Source organism: Chanos chanos, chromosome 6 (genome assembly GCF_902362185.1).
Source record: "Chanos chanos chromosome 6, fChaCha1.1, whole genome shotgun sequence".
In the NCBI taxonomy this organism is placed as follows: Eukaryota; Metazoa; Chordata; class Actinopteri; order Gonorynchiformes; family Chanidae; genus Chanos; species Chanos chanos.
The window spans coordinates 31,011,659-31,032,712 of NC_044500.1; the positions used below are offsets into that span (position 1 = coordinate 31,011,659).

A 21,054-nucleotide genomic window follows, 5' to 3' on the forward strand; every position below is an offset into this window, starting at 1 on the left:
TACAAGTAAGACAGCCAATGTGCTAGCTCATTTGACTAGACTTACTAAAGACAAACATTTGGATTCAATGCAAGGCTAACAAATTGGACTTAAATGAAATGACTACATTTCATCCACAAATGTATGTTGTATTCATAGAACATAATGAAGACAGACTAGTTTTGCTTGATTCGTTTAGATGGAAATATGTGGCATGGTTAAATGGCATTTATTCAAGGAATTATTTTTTTGAGTGAATGAGTCCCACACTGCTATTCAATAGGAGGCATTCATGACACACAGACCCTTTAGACCTAAAGCTGACCTATGAACTCAGAATTAGGTGATCTAAAGGAAAAAGAAAATAATCATCTTTTTTTTTTAAGTGTGAAAAGAATAGATAAAAAACATGGTCTTACTGCTCTTTCAAACTTTGTCCTCATATAGAGCCCTCATTATGATACACTCAAAGAATCAATTACTTCTGTGGTATGTTCAATTATCTCTAAAAAAAATAATAAAAAAAAAAAATAAAATAGAAAAACTTATTCCTACCACAACAGTAATAATGATTGATACATCATGGTGCAATTTGCATTTGTTAATCCATTATATATTTTTTGTGGTTTGCTCATCAGACCACCATATGGGGGTTGTTCTGTGCAGTTGTAATTGTCTATCTAATGGGTTATGCATTATGGATAGCTTTTAAAGCTTTACAAATGAGCTTATAATGTATCATAAAGTGGATATTTGTAGAAAGAATGATCAAAAGCCTGCAAATATACATTTTACCACACCTCACCCATTACTTTTCTTTTTTTTAAACTCTAACTGTTATAAGGAAATGGCATTTGCTAACTGGAACCAATATAATGTTTTCCCACTCTTGGTGCCTTATCTAGGTTCTTATGCTTGGTCCCTGCTGTGCAAACTAACAGGCAAATACTGTTCTTAAAACCATGAAGATCACCTTCTTTGTTATTAAAAGGCTCATGTAATGAAATTTTAATTTTTGTCAGAACTAATATCAAATTTATGTGACTTGATGTAAAAGAACTCAATTTTTTTTTTGACAGATACTTCTTACTTAACTTGTGTACATTTTTACAAAGTAATTGTATTCCTCTCTGGATACAGAATTTGAGTCCTAAAGTCTGCCCACCTCTGTTTTTAGTGTGAATGAACCGTGACACAAGCGAAAACCACGGCACAAAGTCTCAAAGGCTCAAGGGCTTCTTTTCAGTTGGAACTGTATCCACTCTGTTGACTGTTCTGAGAAAAGTTTGGTTGGTCATGGTCACTGTGGCAACAGTCAGAATGATGAAAGAGAGAATTTGGAATTAATCACCTTTTGGGAAAAGAAGTTTTTGTTGCAGTTGGTTACAAAGATGTGCTTTCGTCGAACATCGAAATGGTTCATGTCTAATTTAAGAAGACACCCTGAGTCAGTGACATCCTGACATGTGCAACATCTCCCTGTAACCAAGGTGTCCATGGTTGTCCCTCCCTGCCTCTATTCCTTGCTCCTTTTTGTCCTGAAGAACCCAGCAGGTCCTCATTAGAGTTAATGGTCCATCTGTCCATTTCTCCAGGGCTGGCCAAGATTCCATCAACTCCACTCAAATGCTTTCATAGTGTATTGCCAAGTAAACAGTTGTTTGGGACCATGTTTGGTGACTCACAGATCTTTCTTCGAAAGGCTGCAACGCAGTGGGGTCAAGAGCTTCTTGCTTCGTAAAACCCCCAAATCTTACCACATGGGGTCAGAATGCAGAGTCTGTTCATCTCACAGCCAATTTCCAAGGACCTGGCAGACCAAAGCAGGGCTACATCTGCTTGCATTCTGACCACGGCAATGGCAAATCAGCATGCATGTCCTGGCCGCCCTGAGTTGGAGAGTTGCTTCTGATAGCACTCCCATGCCACATTTCAATGCCCAATAAATTATTTAAAAAATGCTCTTCGTTCTAGTAATGTGTGAGCTAACATGTAGCGATTTGTTTGTGTTTTCAGAAAGCAACATGTTGTGAACCTTCTCCTGGCATCTTTTATTTATTTATTTATTTATTTATTTATTTAATACAATCCTTTCTCTTTAAAGAAACGATGGAAAAACAACAGCTGTATGGGAAGACATTTTACTTTTGGTGGGACAGTGACTGTATAACATGGTCTCAACTGTTTGTGTCATGATATTGCATACTTAAAAAAAAAAATCTATTTCTGAATTCATCCTGTCTGATGACACCATCAGGACTACCCACTTAAACAATAACATCTGAGTGCTCCCTTTCATTGCAGTCTTCCATCCATTTTTTCATTCTGTGCCGTTTAGTTTCTCGGTGATGCCACGCACAATCAATGAGTGACTTAATTTCTCTGTGGCAGACTTCCTGTAAGAAGTCCCAGGACACTGCCTCAGTGCCAATAAATCCTTTCCCAGCCCTGCTTGCGCTCTCTCTGCTTTCATTACCCTCCCGCTTCACTTACATGCAGCACCGAGCCATTTAATTTGTTGTGCAGTGGAACCATAGAAATGCATTACAGCAAGAGCGGAACAGGCAGCATCAGCCATACCAGCCACAGTAATAGAACCCCTCACAGATGGCTTCAGTGAAATACCCCATATAAGGGCGAGTCTACGTGCCGTAGGCTCTGTCCGTTCCCATATCACCAGCACTCATAGATAATCTGGAGCATCCAGACATCTGTGTTGGGCGAAATTAGAGATTCAGAAAGAGGTGAAGGGCTATTAATTCAGAGCACCATGATTCACTCTCAGCCCTCTGAAGCCACCCCACGCGGCTCTACCATTCTGGGCACTCTGGACCTCTGCTCCTTCACTGCCTGGAGGGCATAACCTGACACCCTTTTTAAAGGAGTTCAATCAAACACACTCTCTCATGGCAAATCAATTTATCCAGAGCGCATTTACAATACTTCAAATGGAACCAGTGTTTCACCACTCCCCTGTTTATGTTCAACTGGGACCATCCATTTAAACCCCTGGGTTTAAGATCAGGGTATTGAGTACATAGGGGCTGCATAAGGGAACACAACATTGACCTGAGTTACCTACCCAATAATGGTGAAAACAAAAAAAAAAAAAAGTATTTGTGAAAAATGAGGTCTCCACAAATGATGAGCGTTAGGGTGAACAGGAAAACCCTTAAGACACCTAAAAGTATTGCATCTTCTATTGATTTTATCAATGACTGCAATACCAGGCCTTGGTCAATACTGTAACAAATGGGGATTAAAGATGCATTATGTGCAATTTCATGGGTGGGTTCCCCTCGCCCTCTGGCTGTAGTTTTCTCCAACAGAGTCAACAACCTTACAGCACCAAGCCATTTTTCACTCATGGCCCCTCTCTCTGCCTGCTTTTCCTCCCTCTCTGCTCAGCACCACAGCCAAATTACACTCTGACATCTTTCTGCATTTATGCCTTATCTCTCTGTGATTAAGTGAGTCAATTATAATGAGCTGTAAAATGTATTAGTTAAGTATGTGTGGCTTTTATCACGTTCGGCATGTAGTGCTCCATACTCCGTTTTCTGTAAACAATGTCTCTTGTTTGTGTGTCCTACCGTGGCTTTTTAACCAGGGTAGGACTGCACATGCCGTGTTTCTGATGCGCACACATTTCAGTCGTTTAGAGCCCACGTCAGCACAAAATATAATCGGCATCTTTCTCAGGACCAGTGTCTCCCCCTCTCTCCTCTCTTGTCTCTGCATCCCACCTCCCCATTCCTCTCCCTGTCTCCCACTCTGAGGAACATTCATCTGTCGCCCTGTGGAAAATTTCTTTTAAAATGGACGGGCTCGGTAAAATTCACAGCAAGAGAGATCAATCGAGTGGTGCGCTTGAATGGATATAGATTCCGTCGCATTATGGCATTCTCCGTCAATCTTTTTGTATAAAATACGACAGCACTCGTAAAGAGTCGTTCGTAGAGACAAATTCCATGAGATTCTTTTTTGGGGTGGATGGTACATCCAAGTCCGTCACCCACTGATAAAACACGTGCCGTCCAATCCCAGCTCGTAGGCTTCTGACAGAAATAATTAAACGGAGGAGACATCAGACGTGTCGACAGCCACAGATACACAACGTGCTTTTTTTCTCTGCAGTGTTGAACTTGGGTAACACACCGTGCGGAGTCATTCACCACCACATCTTTTTTGTGTGAAGCTTTGAACAAATCTCAGTGCATCTTCGTTGTTCTGGCAAATCAGTGGAATTTGTTTTGCTTTGGCCGGTCTGTGTCGTCAGGAGAAGGAATATCTGGAATGTGAATGTACTCACCAAGTAGCGTTGTCATTTTCTCATCGATGAAACCTGACACTCTTTCCTGTAATATAACCTGCAATTTCTTTTTTCTTATTGAACAAGTTGCAAGGGCGGCGTCTGAACTGTTATTACAACATCTGTTTTGATGCGCTCTAGACGAGTGGCAGTCAGAACCAGCTGAGAGCAAGTAAGTGTGTGCGCGAAGCATCCCTGGACTGTGCGACTCAAGTGGAAACATTAGCGTGGATATTCATAGTATTGGACTTGTCTCGGCAAGCATTGTTTAGACCTTAGTTTGATAATTCCTTAATTGATTACCGATTTACCGATACATTGAACTGACAACTCAATCAGCTGGAGCAAAACACACCTATGAGAGAGTGTGGACATATTCGAGGGTACCACACGTTTTTAAGACTTACTTGTAGCTTACAGAAGTCTGCAACCGATTGTGAAGAGAGCCGAACAGACTTCAGGACCAGAGTCTTGAATGTGTTTTTAAAAATATTTCGTTGTCTCAAGGAAACCCATAAGTCAGCAATACACAGGGTTCTTAAGACAACATAAATACAAGCGGAAAGGGCGTGAATTTGCAGTGACTATTCTGCCTTATCAAACCAGTGCATTGCTTGTGTTCACCGATTTTAGAGGGAAAAAATACTCGCAACCATGGACCTCAAATCTGAATCCGAAGACAACTTGGACTGTGAGCGGCCAGTACCAATCGAAGTTTTTGCCAGCAGATCGACTCTTCATGGCATCTCCCACATGTTCACCTATGAGCGAATGTATATCAAGCGATGCCTATGGTTTATATTTTTCATGGGCTCGCTCACTTTCCTCGTCTTTGTGTGTGTGGACCGCGTGAGGTATTACTGTCAGTACCCCCATGTTACCAAACTTGATGAGATCTCGGCTCCAATGATGACCTTCCCTGCCATCACCTTCTGCAACCTCAACTCATTCCGTTTTAGCCGTGTGACTCGTAACGACTTGTACCATGCTGGAGAGCTCCTGGCGCTTTTGAATGGCAGGTGAGTTCAGCGGCTCCATACTAGCTGACACATTTACGTCCCTGGCAACGAAAAGGTACGGCATAAACAGATGAACAAACTTGCTAACGAGCACTTCTTATGGAACTTAAACATCCAGTTACAAAGTGACAGAGCTTCTGCTAAATAACCAGTGTCAAACTTTTATATAAGGATGTTGCTGTGTTTGACTTAGATGTCGGTATTTTAGTTTCCAGAGCACGCTCAAACAGTTGTCAGCCTGTTTTTAAAGTTCATAGAAGGCAACTGGGTAGACTTATACCATGTGTTTAAATGTCGACACCCGGTGCAGAAGTTTTTCCTCACTTGTTTCCACCAGGGGCTACAATCTAAGATCAGTTAACAGTTCAAGAGTGAGAACTATACAACCACACCTGCTTTGCCCACGAGATAAAATCAGCATGTTTGTAGTTAAGTGAATGTTTGTGATTCTTTTTTATTTTGAATATGAAAATATCTCTGAATTGCTGTAGCATTTTTTTTTTTCAATTTTAAACGCCAGAGTACATTCTCTCTTGTAAACAGTGTTCTCTGTGTACCCGAAGCAGGAATGGGATTACACATATATCCGCACCAGGACAACAACAGAGAATTAGAAAAGTTGTAGGGAGGTAAAATTTCGCTAAAATGGTTTGCAGGTGGATACTCAGCAACATCCAGTGTTCTGCTAATGTGGTATTACTTAGTATTCCATTTACAAATCTAACCCAGAATTTATATATTGTACTGTGTATACTTATGCATAATATAATTTTGATTTGACTTTGTTATAGACATGTACAGCCCTTTGAGACTATAAATAGTGATATTGGGCTCTAAATAAATGTTATTATTATTATTATTTATTATTATAACCTGACTCTGCACTCCCATCTCCATTAAGTCATCCTAACAATACAAACACACCACAGCAGATAAATGTTCAACTAATATAGACATTTTTGTAAAGATGGACATAAACTAGGTTAATTTGCAGTGAGAGATTAAGCATGAAATCAACATGTGGACATTTGATAACCTTTTTGCAAAAAGAATCCATTGTTTTGTTACTGTTCATGAAATGAAGTGAACTTGTGTTTTTCTGTCGAAAGTCATTATGAGGCGATGGATGAGTGCTGAATGTGACAGTTGTATAATACACAGTCTCAAGAGACCAGCTGAAAAGAAGAGATCCAGCTTGAAACAGAACATGTCCCTCATCTTTGTATGTGTTTGAAATTCGTAAAAGCTGTTTCACTTATGCATTTTAGGTGTTACCCCATTGGTCCCCATGGAGGACAAAGGGGAATTCTCAAAGTCTTTGACTTTTGTTCATATATAAAGTCTTTTTTGTATGGGGTTTTCCCATCTTCCACATACCCACTGGTGATTACTCCCCTCTCCTGAATATTTGCCAGTATGTATTACTACACAGCAATCTCACTATTTGCAGTACATTCTATTTCATTGCTTTTCAATAGAGACATATTTGAAATGACTGAATAATTAATCATGCTTTGAAGTGTTTTAAAAGTAATGCATGTTTGCATAATTTAACAACACACCACTTTAAATGATACATATCCTCAGGTTAAAATGCATCTCTCTAGCTTCCTTTAAAATATTTCTGTCTTAGAAAGGTCCTAAAAACAGGAGTGAGTCTAAAAGTGTACATATTTTTTGGTGAAATGGTTGTGAGAGATGAGCCAAAAATAGCTTTCATTCAGGTTACCGATGTGAAGTAGTCATGGAGGAAGTTAAGATAAGGTCATGGAGCCATTGCACTTGCGTAGTCAGTGCAGTTCACAGCTGTATTACTGAAACTAAAGACCTACATTTTTTTTTGCCTTTGTGCTTCTTCATACTAGTACCACTGGTAAAAATTTCTTTGTCATTCAGCAGACGTTTAAGTCTGTGCTAACACAGCAGTGACTCTGATGATGCGGAATCTGTCACTGTTCTGTCTCTTGTCACCGTCCTGAATGAGACGTAACGAAAACCCAGACGGACAGTTGTCATGGGATAATGAACAGAGCCTTGTTCCTATATACGCACTGGGACTCATTAGCAGATGCCACTGCTTGCTGCGCTGAGTGAATTAGAGACGCCTCGCTGATTGCAATTTCAGAGATTTGAAGCAGGGAAAATGTAATGTTCCAAATAAATTCAATGTCTCCTGTGCAAACGGTAATCACCGGACGATCTGTCTATAGAATGGACGCAGAGCCCCAATGCTGAGTATAATTATTTTAAGAAATCATCACTTTTTTGTCAATATACATTGATGAGGGAGAGTTTTTAGTAGTTTTCAAGGTCTTAAGTCATAACAGATTCTTTGCAGTTTAGCAATGCTGTTGAAACATAAAGATGTTACCAGACTTGTTCACCACCTAATGTTATTGATTGGGCTGGTCTGATTTACAGTTATAAATGGCGGGTTGTTACTGGTAGAAATTGCTCCTAAGACTGACGTGTGACCAGTTAAACACTCTCAGTGATTAGAACACTGGGTGCGGTGGTCATGAGGAGATGGAAACCTGGTCCTTTATCACTTTGTGTGCATGGTCCAGTGTGAGTTAGAGAGAGTTATTGGAATCAAAATAAATAGAGTTTATTGAGTTAGATCTGTCACATTTATCAAGACTTCGCTGGTGACAAAACCACATCTGCTCTGTGTTCACACACAGATTGAGATCTACTCCAGCTTCAGCATGTTCCAGATCTTTATGTTTTTCACCCATACAGGACATCTGGCTCTAAAATTAAAATAAGGGCATGTTGTTTTTATTTAACTGCATCTTTATCTGATAAGTTCTGAGCTGATCAGAATACATTCTGTGTTGCTGTGTTCATCTCTGTATTTTCTGAGATATGGATTTCTTTATGCTGCAGAGGGTCAACATGCAAAGTGTTGAAAGACAGATGGCTTCATAGAGGTGTGAAAAAATCTCTCAAGATATCTCTCAGACAATTATCACATGTGGCAGTTTTGATTTATTTATTTTTTTATGTCTTGCAGGTTATGTTTTTGATGCTCTTCTGATTCGTTGTACATATACTTGTCATATCTCAGCTACAATGGATGGACAATTGATTGAACACACTCCAAACAATTTGCTGCTTGTCTTTTATTCTAACCTACCACCTCAACATTATCGTAGCATCTCACTAACAATCAACTTACAACTACGCTTGTGTTTCCATCTTGACCAATGACACTGTGAGCTAGCAAATCTGTAGCAAGTCTCTCTTTCCTTATACTGCTTTCCTACCCCCACCATCCAACCACTTACAAACACACAAGCAGACAGACAGACAGACAGACAGACAGACACGTGCACGCACACACACACACATACACACACACACACACACACACACACACACACACACACACACACACACACACACACACATGACAAACATATCTATGCATACAGTGCTGTCACCACTGGAATAAAGCTATTTGCTGAACATCACTCTGTAGTTATTTTTAGTGTATTGATCCACAGTGCTGTTTCGCCCAAGGGCCACGCAAGAATGTACCTCTGCAGTACATATTAGAACGTCACAAAGAACAAGCTCAATTTTCCAACAGAAGAATTCGGTGCATGACCCTAAACCTTTCATTCTGCTCTCACATTACACCTAGCTGAAGGGAAATGTATTGCATCCTGTGTCTCTGCTTTAGGCACTCTTATGGACATCAGCACATCTCAGGACACACTGGGTTCTGTGGCCCAAGGACAAGTATTGGATCAACCTGAATGCACGAGAGACTGTTTTTTTACTTTTTCATTCTTACCCCAAGGATGTACTAATGTCACACAAAGAGTTTATCAGACTGAAGTCCAATGGGAATTATCAAAGATTGCAATTCAAGGTTTGTGAAATCAAGACATATAAGATCTGTCATATTTTTACTTAGATTTTTAAAAAGAACAGAGTTTCAACAGAGGTACAGTTCTCATGTAAATGCATGCTTAGTCTTAGAATAGTTACATTTATTCATTTAGCAGGTCCTTCTACCCAGAACGACTTACAAAGAGCACAAACACGTAATAGGTAAAACAACATAAATACAGGTTCCTGCCTGTAAGTGCAGAGCTGCAAAGAATGCTAGAGGAAATTGTACGCAATTCTACAACAAATATCCGAGTATAAATGACGGTGGAATCCTGCTGTCAAAAAAAAAAAAAAACCCGCCAAAAAGTAGAGACTACAGCATGTGATGTATTAAAGGGAATGCACGACACAATATAACATTCAGCACAGTAAGTTCAAGTAGTAAGTAGAGCACACACATTTTTCACAGTGGTAGCCTCGGAATAATTAGACAAGTTTCTTGGCTGTGCCAAAATCGAGGTAGAGACTGGACAGTCTTGACTAAAGTCAAGAGTCTGTTCTGCTACTTTAGGTTGAGAATTCCAAGACACAGCCCTATATTGCATTTGTTTCACCAAGTGACAGAACAGCGAGTTTATTGGAGGTTCCAAGTCTCAAAGTTTGCAAGAAAGAGAATTCCTTCACCATTGCTTGTAGGTAGTTTGAAGCAGTATCCTTGCTGTCATAGACTGGTTTTGCATTTATTTTTTCTTGCTGCTGGTAGCTAGTGGAGCAAAGTGAGAATGTGATCCAGTCCAGTGATCAGAAGTTCCCAGATGAAGAGCTTGGTGCCAGAGGATGTCGAGATATTATGGTCTTGATATTATAAAGGGAGATATGACAGGTTCTAGTTGTAGTAGCCATTTTCCTGGAGAGGAGCAACATCAAGGTGTTTACTGGCTAATGGAAATGGAGAGGACAGGCGGTGGATAATGTTTTATGAACAGGAAAAGCTGCTCTGCCTTGGCCAAGATGAGTTTAAGGTGAGGGTCAACCATCCAGTGTAAGGAGAGTGTAAAGGAGAAAAACAGTGCTATTATTGTGGTGATTTTAACAAAAACTAAGTGATTTGGTAACAGAACCCTGTTATATACTATATAAAGAAGAGCAGCCTGAGCACTGATTCCACCAGGAGATGTTCCTGAGTGTCCAGGGCCACAGACAGTTCTAGAAGCATCAAGGTAGGGGATGAGGAGGCCTCTCTTACTCACAGAGATTCAGTGATCACAAGGAGAGTTATGTCTGTAGAGAGGCCAGAATTGTTGTCATGGATGATACTTTGTAGATTAGCTCACCCGTATGCTTCATGGATTTCACCACTGTACACTACTTCACCAATGTCGTGCAGTATGAAAGAGGCGGAGTTCTCTGTGCTTTAGGTGAGGGTAGAGAGAGCGCTAGAGTCACTATGGGCTAAGCGGACTTCAGAGAGAGGGAGGGATGACAAGTGAAGGCAATTAACTTGTGTCTCATAAGCTGTGTGATAAACAAGTCTTTATCCCCGTGTAATTAGTGCTGTTTGTGAAACCACACTGTTGCTGTGCTGATAAACAGGATTCCTGTATTTCCTGGCCCTCAGTCTCATTTGGCCTTGTCTGGGAACGCGTCTTCATGGCGCTTTGAACGGGCTCAGAACTTCAAATTTGGAGTGTTAGAAAAAAGGGACAGAAAAGAAACTGTCAGGTGCTACACACAAACAAAAAGCTTTGAAAGGGCTGTCAGCATTCTCAAAGGACAGTGGTAAGGATCTCTTAAGCAATAAAGATGCTTTGTCTTTTTCTTTTGTTGTCTGTAGACTTTGACTCATCTGGTGCATTTTGGTCTGAATTTTGTTTTAGGAAATGGCCTTATTTCACTCCTGTCTTGCTCTTATTTCAAAGAGACTATATTATGAAGAGCAGAGCACCAGGGTTTTTAATAGTATGTTATCTTTTTACTGTCTTTTTTTTTTTTTAATTTTCAGAATTTTAGAATGCTGAAATACTCCAGAACTCAGATATCTGCCAATGACACTGCCTCAGTTTAGGTGAGTTAGGATAGTGCATAATTCTCTTTCTATATGTTAACTACAAGTTTTACACAAGAGTTGCTTAACGCACTGAACAATGTATAGTCCTTGGAGAAGAACACTAGTTGTGCAATGATATCTATAATTGTTGTTGAGAGGAAGAAGGACTCTTGCTGACACTTGTGCCTGAGGGAACACGGCCAATTGTGTTCTTATCAACTACTATGCTGATAGAGGACTTATTCAGTGACTGTGGCACGGCTGGGAATTAAACCGTGAATCTCAAATGTAGGATGCACCTCAGTACTGTACAGTGTGTACAAATAGTGTGAGATCTTTTTGAGCACTGTGATTAAAAGCCTAAGGCTGGAGTTCAGAATAGGAATTAATGGCAATGTTTGACCAGACTGTCTGTCTTCACTGGACCATTGTTTTAAAATGGTTAAAGAGACTTGTCCTCATTAATGGACTTGAACATATATAAAATGCACCCGGTAGAGGCCCATATTGAAAATTTGTATTGGGTGCTTGAGTCAGTAGAGTTATTAGGAATATGGGGATGACCAATGAAGCGAAGAACAACACTGTGTTTTGAGGATATCTTCAAAAAGGTGATACAACATATATTTCCTTTAATAAAATGACTAAATATCAATCAGAAAGTTCATTTTTCCATTTTGCTGTGGATTTAAATGGGTGATTTTTAAATCTTTGCAGAAAATAACTGCTGCTCTGCCACAATAAGACATTTCTTTCCATGAATACCCAACCCATTTTTTTTTCAAAGAATGAACAGTCTTCTCTAAATCCCCCCTGAAAGAGTGGGAGGATTTCTGTATGTTCTCACAAAAAAAAGTGCAGTTCATTTTCCATGCATAGTGAAGAACGGAGACTTAATAGTAGTGTATTTGTTGATGCAGAAACTATAATCAAGTTTAGAGATGGCTGTATTAGGGTATTGCTCCCCTGATCTGTAAAGCCTTGGTTAAAAAAAAAAAAGGAAAAAAAACCCAAAAACTCTTTGTTTCTTTATTTGCACCGCCCTGTTGCTGAGGTAGAGAGATGATGCAAATGCTCTGTCATTCGTTAAGCCATCATCTGAAAATTAAAGTGCTCACAGCCCCTAATCCAATTGTGCCTCTCCTAACCCTCCTACCATGCCCACACTTATTACTTTAGGGAACTGTGGTAGGGCAATATGAAAATCACACACACACACACACACACACATGCATCACACAGAGGCAGTATCAACTTACACTGAAGCTCTAGATTCCAGGACTCGTGTGGGAGAAGACAGAACACAGCGCCTTAAGTGCTCTCTTGGCAGCTTTGGGACCTTGAATACATTTGGAAGTCATGGGTCCAATTTTATTAAGTGGCTTTGCTTAATCAAGGCAAGGTGCAAGAGCTTTGGGGAGCAACAGATGAGGTCTTTGCACAGACTACAGATGCCTGAATACCAGTGCTCCCTCTAATTTTTCAACAGTGTGAGCAAACTCACCATCCAGACGAACACTCTTGAGCATCGTGAGCAAAATTAAACATGCATATTTCAGTGACCACCCATTTGTCCCATTAATTACAACAGATGTTAAGTCCAGGGATGGAAGTAACAAAATACAGTTACTCTTGGTGCTGTGACGAAGTTGATTTTTTTTGTGTACTTATATTTTTTGAGTACTTTTTTTAATATTTATGCAAAAAAATATTTATGCAATGTTTATCTCATGTTTTAATTTAATTTGTGAATGCACTTTATTTTATAAAAGTGATCTGAAATGAAAAATAACATGTCATGTACAACTAAGTAACTTGTACTCAGAGGAAAAGTTACCTTTTACTTTTATTTGAGCTGATTTTTACACAAGTAATTTTACTTTTACTGAAGTGCCATTTCACCACAGTAACAAGACTTTTACTTGAGTAATAATTTGGTACTCTTTACAACTCTGGTTAAGTCCATGTAAATTCCTTTAAATAAAATACTGTGTATCCAAACTATTCACAACAAAAATAAGCCAAGTATCATAATTTTTCTCCATGTTTCTAATGTACAGCAGTAATGTTTTGTTCACGGTTGTGTATGTGCTCTCATTCACGATCAACATGAGCTAAGGGTCATTTTGCACACTGTCTGTATAGTCTCATTCTGTACAACTTTGTTAATGGAATGAACAATTCAAATGCATAATTTTTGCTTCTCCAGTTTTGTGGTATGCCCACATACATTGCAAGATTACTGTGGATTTTTTGCATAGACAGCTTTGATGTGTTCATCCCAATGGCATTGTCAATCAGAACTTTTACATGCCAGATTTGACCTCTGCTTCTGTTTGTTTTGTTTTCATGTAGCAATTCCAGTTCCCTTACATTGTTTCACAGTTTTCACAGCATTTAAAGGATTCTTCTTGAATGTCATGTTTGAGATTCCAGTTTCCATTCAACTCACTTCTTCTCCATTGAAAAGTTGCTCAGAACATTAGTCTCAATGCATGTTTTGCAGCGTAGCCCCTCCTCACTTAAAAAACAGAATATGTTGCCTGATTTTACATTGCTTTCCCCTGTTTGTATGTACTCTAACAGCCATTCCAACTTGAAGGCCTTGCCTGATTTTCTGATACCTCTGATACAAATGTGGTGAGTGTGTCTCCACTGCCCACACGTTTAGCTGTTCTCAAATGAACGTTAGCCTACTGTGAGCTACATTTGCAATTTGCAGGCGTAGCTAACTAGGTAGCTATCCTGGGAACTCAGCTTTCGTGTAAACATCACACCACTGCTGCTAGCCGCACTGGTATGGAGAGCTGGAATAAGACACTGCTCGTTGGTTAGTCAAGTAAACAAACTCAAATGGACAAAACAGTTATAAGGCTTAGTTGTGTTCTGAACGTATTTTAGATTATTAACCATTTTGAAAAATAATCACCACAGCCCAGTGAATATTTTATTTCCCATCACACCTGTGTTATAGTAGACCGATAAACATTTTTATTGTGGGTACGGGTTTATATTTATTCAGAACAGTACACAAGCAAGCACATACTTATCTCAGAGCCAAGGTTGTTGCAAACAGTCCAGCTCTCCACAATTTGCACATCCCCAGAGCTAAGAGTTCGTTCGTGTTTTGGGAAGTGCTTTACAATCTCTGAGTAAGAATAAAATAAAGGGAAGCTGTTCTTTTGTGAAAATATACAGATTCTATGAGAAAATGTTCGTATGGGATCTTGACCATACAATTTCATCAGAGCCCGTGGCGTTGTAATGTGATTATTGTGGATCTATGCTAACGGCCCTCCCAAAAGAGCTAGAGAAGCTTACCGTTAAGACTTTGCTTGACCTTTGAGAAAATTGTTTTGCAAAAGTATCGGTTCAGTTCAATAAAGTAACTCTATTCTGTATAATGCATTCTCAAGGATATCACTGGTAAAGAAAAAGGCACACAAGAAGTACTTTGGGATTGTACATTATGGCGGTTAAAATTACACTCTGCTCCCTCTCTTTTTATATTGGACGTTTAATGTATAACTAGATAAGCGCCCGCACTCTTTGCTTTGCTCTCGGCTCAAATATCCCCAGCACTTAAATACTGAATTCACAAACCTAAGCATTGACTCCTTAGAAATGTGGATCTATTCCATATGAGTAGAGCAGGCAGGAAAGCTTTAGGCAATCATTTAATAAGAGGTGCTGTTGGAGCTGCTCGGCTGAAATTCAATATCGTCCGTAATTGAATGAATTACTCTATCACAGGCGTGTTCTGATGCATGCGTGTACCTCCAGATTTATGTTAATGGGTTAAGTGCCATTCAAATGATACTGTGAGATGCATTTAGCAACAACTGCATTGTTATTATCTGGTTCTCTAATATCGCATCTTCTAAAATAAACAAATTATCTTCCGCCATATCATTTCTCTCAAAAATTACTTTGTGTGCGTGATCATGGGAGTTCTCTAGGTTATGATGGTTCTCGTTAGATGTCTGTGTCATATTTGATTGTATCTTTCCCCCCTGCGTAACTCAGTAAATATGGCCTTTATTGAAATTAAAACAGTTTGGGGGGGGGGGGGGGGCAAAAAACAAAAAAACAATGAGAAACCAAAAAACAAAAAAACAATGAGAAACCAAAAAAGCTATTTTGTAATCCTGTGTAGTTTCCTTTAAGGTGACCAAAGGGAGCTTTAGGTTTGGAGATGAAGTGAATGGTCATTAGAAGTTGCCGTTATTGTGACTCGGCAATTATTCAATTAGCCTTATGATAAGATAAACAGGTTAATTATCTTTATGTATCAGCTTTGCTAGTGTTTTGTTCTCAAATAAATTTAATATTTCACAATATGTGCCTCTTATATTAAGCACTAAAGGCCTAATAGCTTTTGCACCACGTGAAATATGCTTAGGTTAATGATCATCTCAAAATATGTAATTTCCTGTTTGAGGAACAGGACAACTCTGTGCAAACATCACATGAACTGTACTGTATACTGTTATTAATGATTATTCTTGCCTTTGTAAACTCATTCATACTCTTAACATGAGCCATGCCTTGAATTCTCGGATAGTTAAAATTTTTAATGCTGAAAGAAATTGTGCATTTCAACATGCAAACAATATATTTAGTCATGGTCTACATCACACGTGTAGGTAGTACATAGTAATTTTTATTTGGAGAATGAGTCTAAGGAATTTAAAGCCTGAAGTAGGATTTCACAGTGGATAGCGGTTATTTCACCAGCATTGGATAAGTAGAGATGGGATGTCATGGGAGCAGACACTCATGGGAAAACAGACTTGTCTTGATGTTGCAGTGTGTCGTGTGGGTGGACTCCCTAGTCTCTCCTCATCTCTCAGACATTCAGAGTGAGGCCACGAGGCAGTGTCATCTTCCAGTGCTTTATTCTCATGCCGTCTTCTTCTCTATAATCATCATTTCTTTGTGTGTGTGTGTGTGTCTGTGTGTGTGTGTGTGTGTGTGTGTGTGTGTCTATGTGTGTGTGTGTTGGGTATGGGCAAAAGTCCTCATCCCTCTTTGAAGGTGTGTTCGTGTACTCTACTTGGTTACTTGGATAGCAGTATAACCAATTTTCAAAACAGTGGGACTTCTAAGAAATGAACGCCTTTTTTTTTTAGATTTGCCATGGGCTGCCTGTTGGTATCTGGTTGCCTAGGTACAAAAACATGCAAAGAATATTGTATGGTACTTAGTGAATAAATGAGTTAAAAAAAAAGGAATTTGAGGTGGCAGAGATTGTGTGTTAGTGTGGAGTGGTAGAAAATAGTTGATCTAAAGTATGGGACATTCCTGCCTCTGAACTTAGAAAGCATTATTAGAAAGCATTATATTTAGAAATATGAATGTATGGCATGTGAATGCTGATGAATGCTATAGGCAGAGTTTGTGCCCTGATAGCATTAAATGGCTTGATCCTCTCTTTTCACTCTGTCCCTCCATTTTGTCAGGTGCTCTTCACTGTTCAGTTAAATATATATTTAGTTTGATTACACCCATGAGGGTTCTTATGTAGTGTTGTAGTGATGACATGGCCCATTGGGAAGGTGTGATACATCTCTTATGGATGTTGACTAAAACCATGCTGTCACCTTGTTCTTACTGTGCATTCACAGCTATGCTGAACACCATTTGTGGGATTTATAGCGGGAAAGCCATTGAAATTCAGTGCTCTTAACGCACTGATATTCCCATACTTCAGCTCTCCTTTTCCTCTGCTTCAGACTCCCTGCCTTTCTGCCCCACCCTCTCTATTAATCTTTCCCATTTCCATTCCCAAAAGTGCCGTAAAAGTCGATGAGAGTTCACTGATTAGAGAGGGTTTCTGATTGGGGGGAAAACAGCATGGCCGACTCCTACACAACATTAACTGTCCAGATTCAGTCCATGAAAAGTGGCAGCTTTCCTCGGATCTCACCGCACTAATAATTGAGATGTGGAACGGTTGGCTATATACAGCTGATCAGAGGGACGAGGTGGTAAAGGGGAAGGTTGTGGTCGTGACCATTGTAGGAAACTGATGTGAAAAGTGGGGTAATTGCCTGATTAATTGTTGACATGCTGTGGCTGTAGGCATCTGTTGAGCAAACAAATGACATGCTGTAATAGCATAGCAACTACAATAGAGAGACAGGTGCAAGAGAGGTGTGCCATGTTTAATGAGGGTTTACACTCTTCTCCACATAGCTTTGCTTCATACTCTCTCTCTCTCTCTCTCCTACCAGTCTTTTTTCTGCTTTTATATTACTGGCAGGAAGTTATGTCAGATGGTTTTTAAGTGTCATAAGCATCATTTTGAAGTCTGTTGTGCTCTCACAAAGAGATTGAAGGAGTCAGAGCACTGCTGTAGGTGATACTGCTGTAGTTAGATGTAGTGTAACGTGGGTCTCAGGGGGAAAGCATGATGCTGAACTGCTCTTCATTTATTCCTGACTGATTTCTCTGTTCAGGCACCCCAATCATTTCGACTTCAGATCAACACATAGGTTGAACCATTGTATATAGAATTTACAAGTGACCATTGAATGGCTACATTATTAATGCCATTTAAATAACAGGATTTACATAAGAAGCCACAAAAATCAGTTTTATCATTTTACTCATACAAAAATCATTTGCTCTTTAGTTAAAGTTTAGTTAATTTGTTTAGTTACTGAAATAGATGTGTAGTTGGGTTTCCTGTGCTTCTGATGGAAAAAACTTCAGTTACAAGGCAGCGGCACCATTTTCCCTGTGTCAAACTGTATTGATTGGCAGGACAAAAAAAAAGAAGCATATGTTGTAATCACTTATTTGTTTCACTCCAGCCCCAAGTAAAAAACCCCCCAAAAAACATAAACATAAACAAAGCTAAAAAGAAAACGGAGACGTTGCCCATAGGTACAAATGAAAGACTACCTTCTGGCCCAAACCTCAACTGTCAAACACTTGAGAAAAGAGTTGTAATGCATATCACTGACACCTACAACTTCTAGTCCCATAGATCAAAAACATCACTCAACCAGTATATATGTGTGTATCTCTTCCCAAAGGTATGAGATCCGGGACACACACCTGGTGGAGGAGAGCGTCTTGGAGATACTGAAGGTGAAGGCCGACTTCCTCAACTTCAAGCCTCGGCCCTTCAACATGCGCGAGTTCTACGACCGAACGGGACACGACATCAAGGACATGCTGCTGTCCTGTAACTTTCGAGGGGTTGAGTGCAGTGCTGAAGACTTCAAAGTGGTGAGTCATATCGGTGTCCGGAGTCATGTCCGAATGATCCGACATATGTGAATAGAGTATTTATCCTCCTGTGTAGCCACATGAACACACAGGTAAAATCTTATGGTAATGAAGTCGTGCAGTCATTAATTCAACGCATACTGTAAAAGAGCATTTCATTTGGACTGGCTCACGAACATAACTAGCTTAATTACTGCGAAGTTATTACCGCGGGAAAAAAAAAAAGAAAAATGAAAAACAACCTCAAGCTGACTCATGTTTCTTTCAATTGTAAATGAAACTGGGACTCTAGCTTCTCTTCACTGTAGCTAAAATTCTTGTTCATGCATTCTCCTCAAGTCTTTGTGAAATCTTTTGTGTGCAACATCTTGTAAAGACTTTACTGGATTTTTTTTCCAACACTGGTACTTTTTCTCTCTTTGACTGGGGCAGCTGGACTACAAGTGGATAATGTTTCATTTTCACTCTGTTCTGTAGTCTCTGATAGGGAGTTGAAACTGAATACCATTTGTTGAATTTGCTGCCTTGAGCATTTCAGGAGCCTGAGAACAAATACTGTTAAATTACTTTGTTGGGGAGGTTTGTCAATGAAGTTTCTCGTTGTTGTACTATCTTGGCGCTTTTTTCATGTGCAAATTACCTTAAGCATCAGACTCCTTGGCAAGATGCCAGTATTTTGAGTAACAGGCAGAAGATGAATGCTATAAAAGATTAAACAGATACACACACACACAAAAAAAATCAACAGGCTTCATACAAGATGTGAAGGGAATAGGGAATGTACCTGTACTATTTATTTATTATTTTGCTTTTTTTTTTGAGTGCCATGGACGTTTGTGCTTTTGTAATTTGAAATTATTGATCTGCATGGCTTTTTATCTTCTGTATCTCGACAGTGCTCTCACCAAATGTTTTTTATGCCATTACCATGGATGCCTATCACCTCTGAGAGTGACAAAGGGAAAGAGAAACAAAAAAAACATGGTGCATTTCAACCCACGCTGATTTTTGGCTGTTCCTCTGGCTCTCAGAGCTGGCTGTGCATTATAATGTGAGATAAACAAGCCAACTGCTTGGTGGGGGGAGGCGGGGGGTAACTTTTCTTTTTTTTTTGTTTTGGTGCTACTGCTTCATCTTAATGTAGCTCTTTATGGTCACCGAGGCCATCATTTCTGATTTTATCCGAGAAACAGAAACTCGAGAAATGAAGAATCGGTTTAATGTGCTGCTTGATTCCAACCTACAGTCCCGCAGTGTCTGTTTGCTTTACTTTCTGTCCTTCATTGTCCTTGTGCTGTGATGTAATTCCCTGTGGTTTAAAGGCACATTGGCTTATGAACGTGTGTAAACCACACATGTTCCTGCAGCAATATGCTGATGTTTCGGTGTTTGTGCTGATGGAGGTGTGAGCTGGACTCTGCCGAACAGCTCAGCAGAGAGCACTAATGGTGTGTAAAGAGTCGCTCTTGCACAATGATTCACCAGGGCTCCGAGGGCATGACTGCCCAGTACAGTGGGAAAGCGAAAGGTGTGATTAACACTGTGTGTGTGATACACACATGGTAGTGCTCTCTAGCTCATTTTTTTTGTGCTTGTTGTCTATCTCTCTCTCTCTGTCTCTCACTCATCTTTTTTTTCCTATCTTTGCATCATCCTCTTTCCATACTTATAACTCCAGGCGAAACACCTGAGGAGTTTAACCCCCGTTGATGCTTGGAGCAAATAATGCCACTCATTACAAATGACAGCCATCATTATATTCATCTCAGCTGGAGTATTACAATTACAAATGCATCAACAAAGTCATTAAATAGAAGAAAAATTCACTCAGGAACAAAAACAGAATGTGATTTTTATCAGCACTTATCAAAACAATCAGTGGAAATGGTGTCAAATGTAACATCACTCTCAAACACTTTTTGTTATCACACTGTCTGCATCGAAACTCTCTCCTAATCTTTGTCTTTTTTGTGCCAGTAGGGTCAAAATGAAAGCCAATCTCTGTCACTGAGTTTAAAGGACAGAAAATCTTTATTGCACCTTCTTGTCAGGTTAAATCCACCTATTGTCTGAAGCCACCTGCACACGCAAGTGCTACTTTGGCTTCTAATGTAGGGTTACTGTGTGAACTGTTCCCCTATAGTTGATGAATGGTGCATAGAAGAATCCAGTTTTTGCCATTATTTTTTTTTGTGTATCAGTGAGATAAGGTGAGGGGGTGGATGAACATGGGTTGATGGATGAGAAGACTCATGGGGGATGGATGTGTGAATGAGTAGGAAGGAGGGATATAAAATGCAAAACCATTACCATCCAAGACCATCCATATTCACTGAAGTGCATCTTTACTCGTATGTGACCTCCACTATGAGTTGCGTCTTATAACAAACTGTTTGGTTTTCATAGATTTTTGCATTTAATGAATGCACGGTGCATGTATCTATATAGGTCATAGAGTGTGTGTTTGTATCTCGTTGATTTAAATGAATAAATATTAATAAACGTCTTTGTTTGGTTTGCCAACAAGCTGTGTGCTTAAAATTTTCGTGGTAAAGACAGCAGGTGTATGGCAGAGCGATGAACCTCTTGTGACAGACCCCCCCCCCCCCCCCCCC

The 21,054-nt window shown here is 39.6% G+C and overlaps 1 protein-coding gene across 1 annotated transcript in view; it reads left to right on the top strand.

Moving 5' to 3' along the window:
• Nucleotides 1-4,945: 4,945 nt before the first annotated feature.
• Nucleotides 4,946-21,054, top strand: part of asic1b (acid-sensing (proton-gated) ion channel 1b) — a 124,144-nt gene continuing 108,035 nt past the window's right edge. Inside the window, exons 1-2 of the mRNA XM_030777165.1 lie at nt 4,946-5,310; nt 18,244-18,439. Of these exons, the coding sequence (XP_030633025.1) occupies nt 4,946-5,310; nt 18,244-18,439 (561 nt within the window). The remainder of the gene's footprint in view (nt 5,311-18,243; nt 18,440-21,054) is intronic.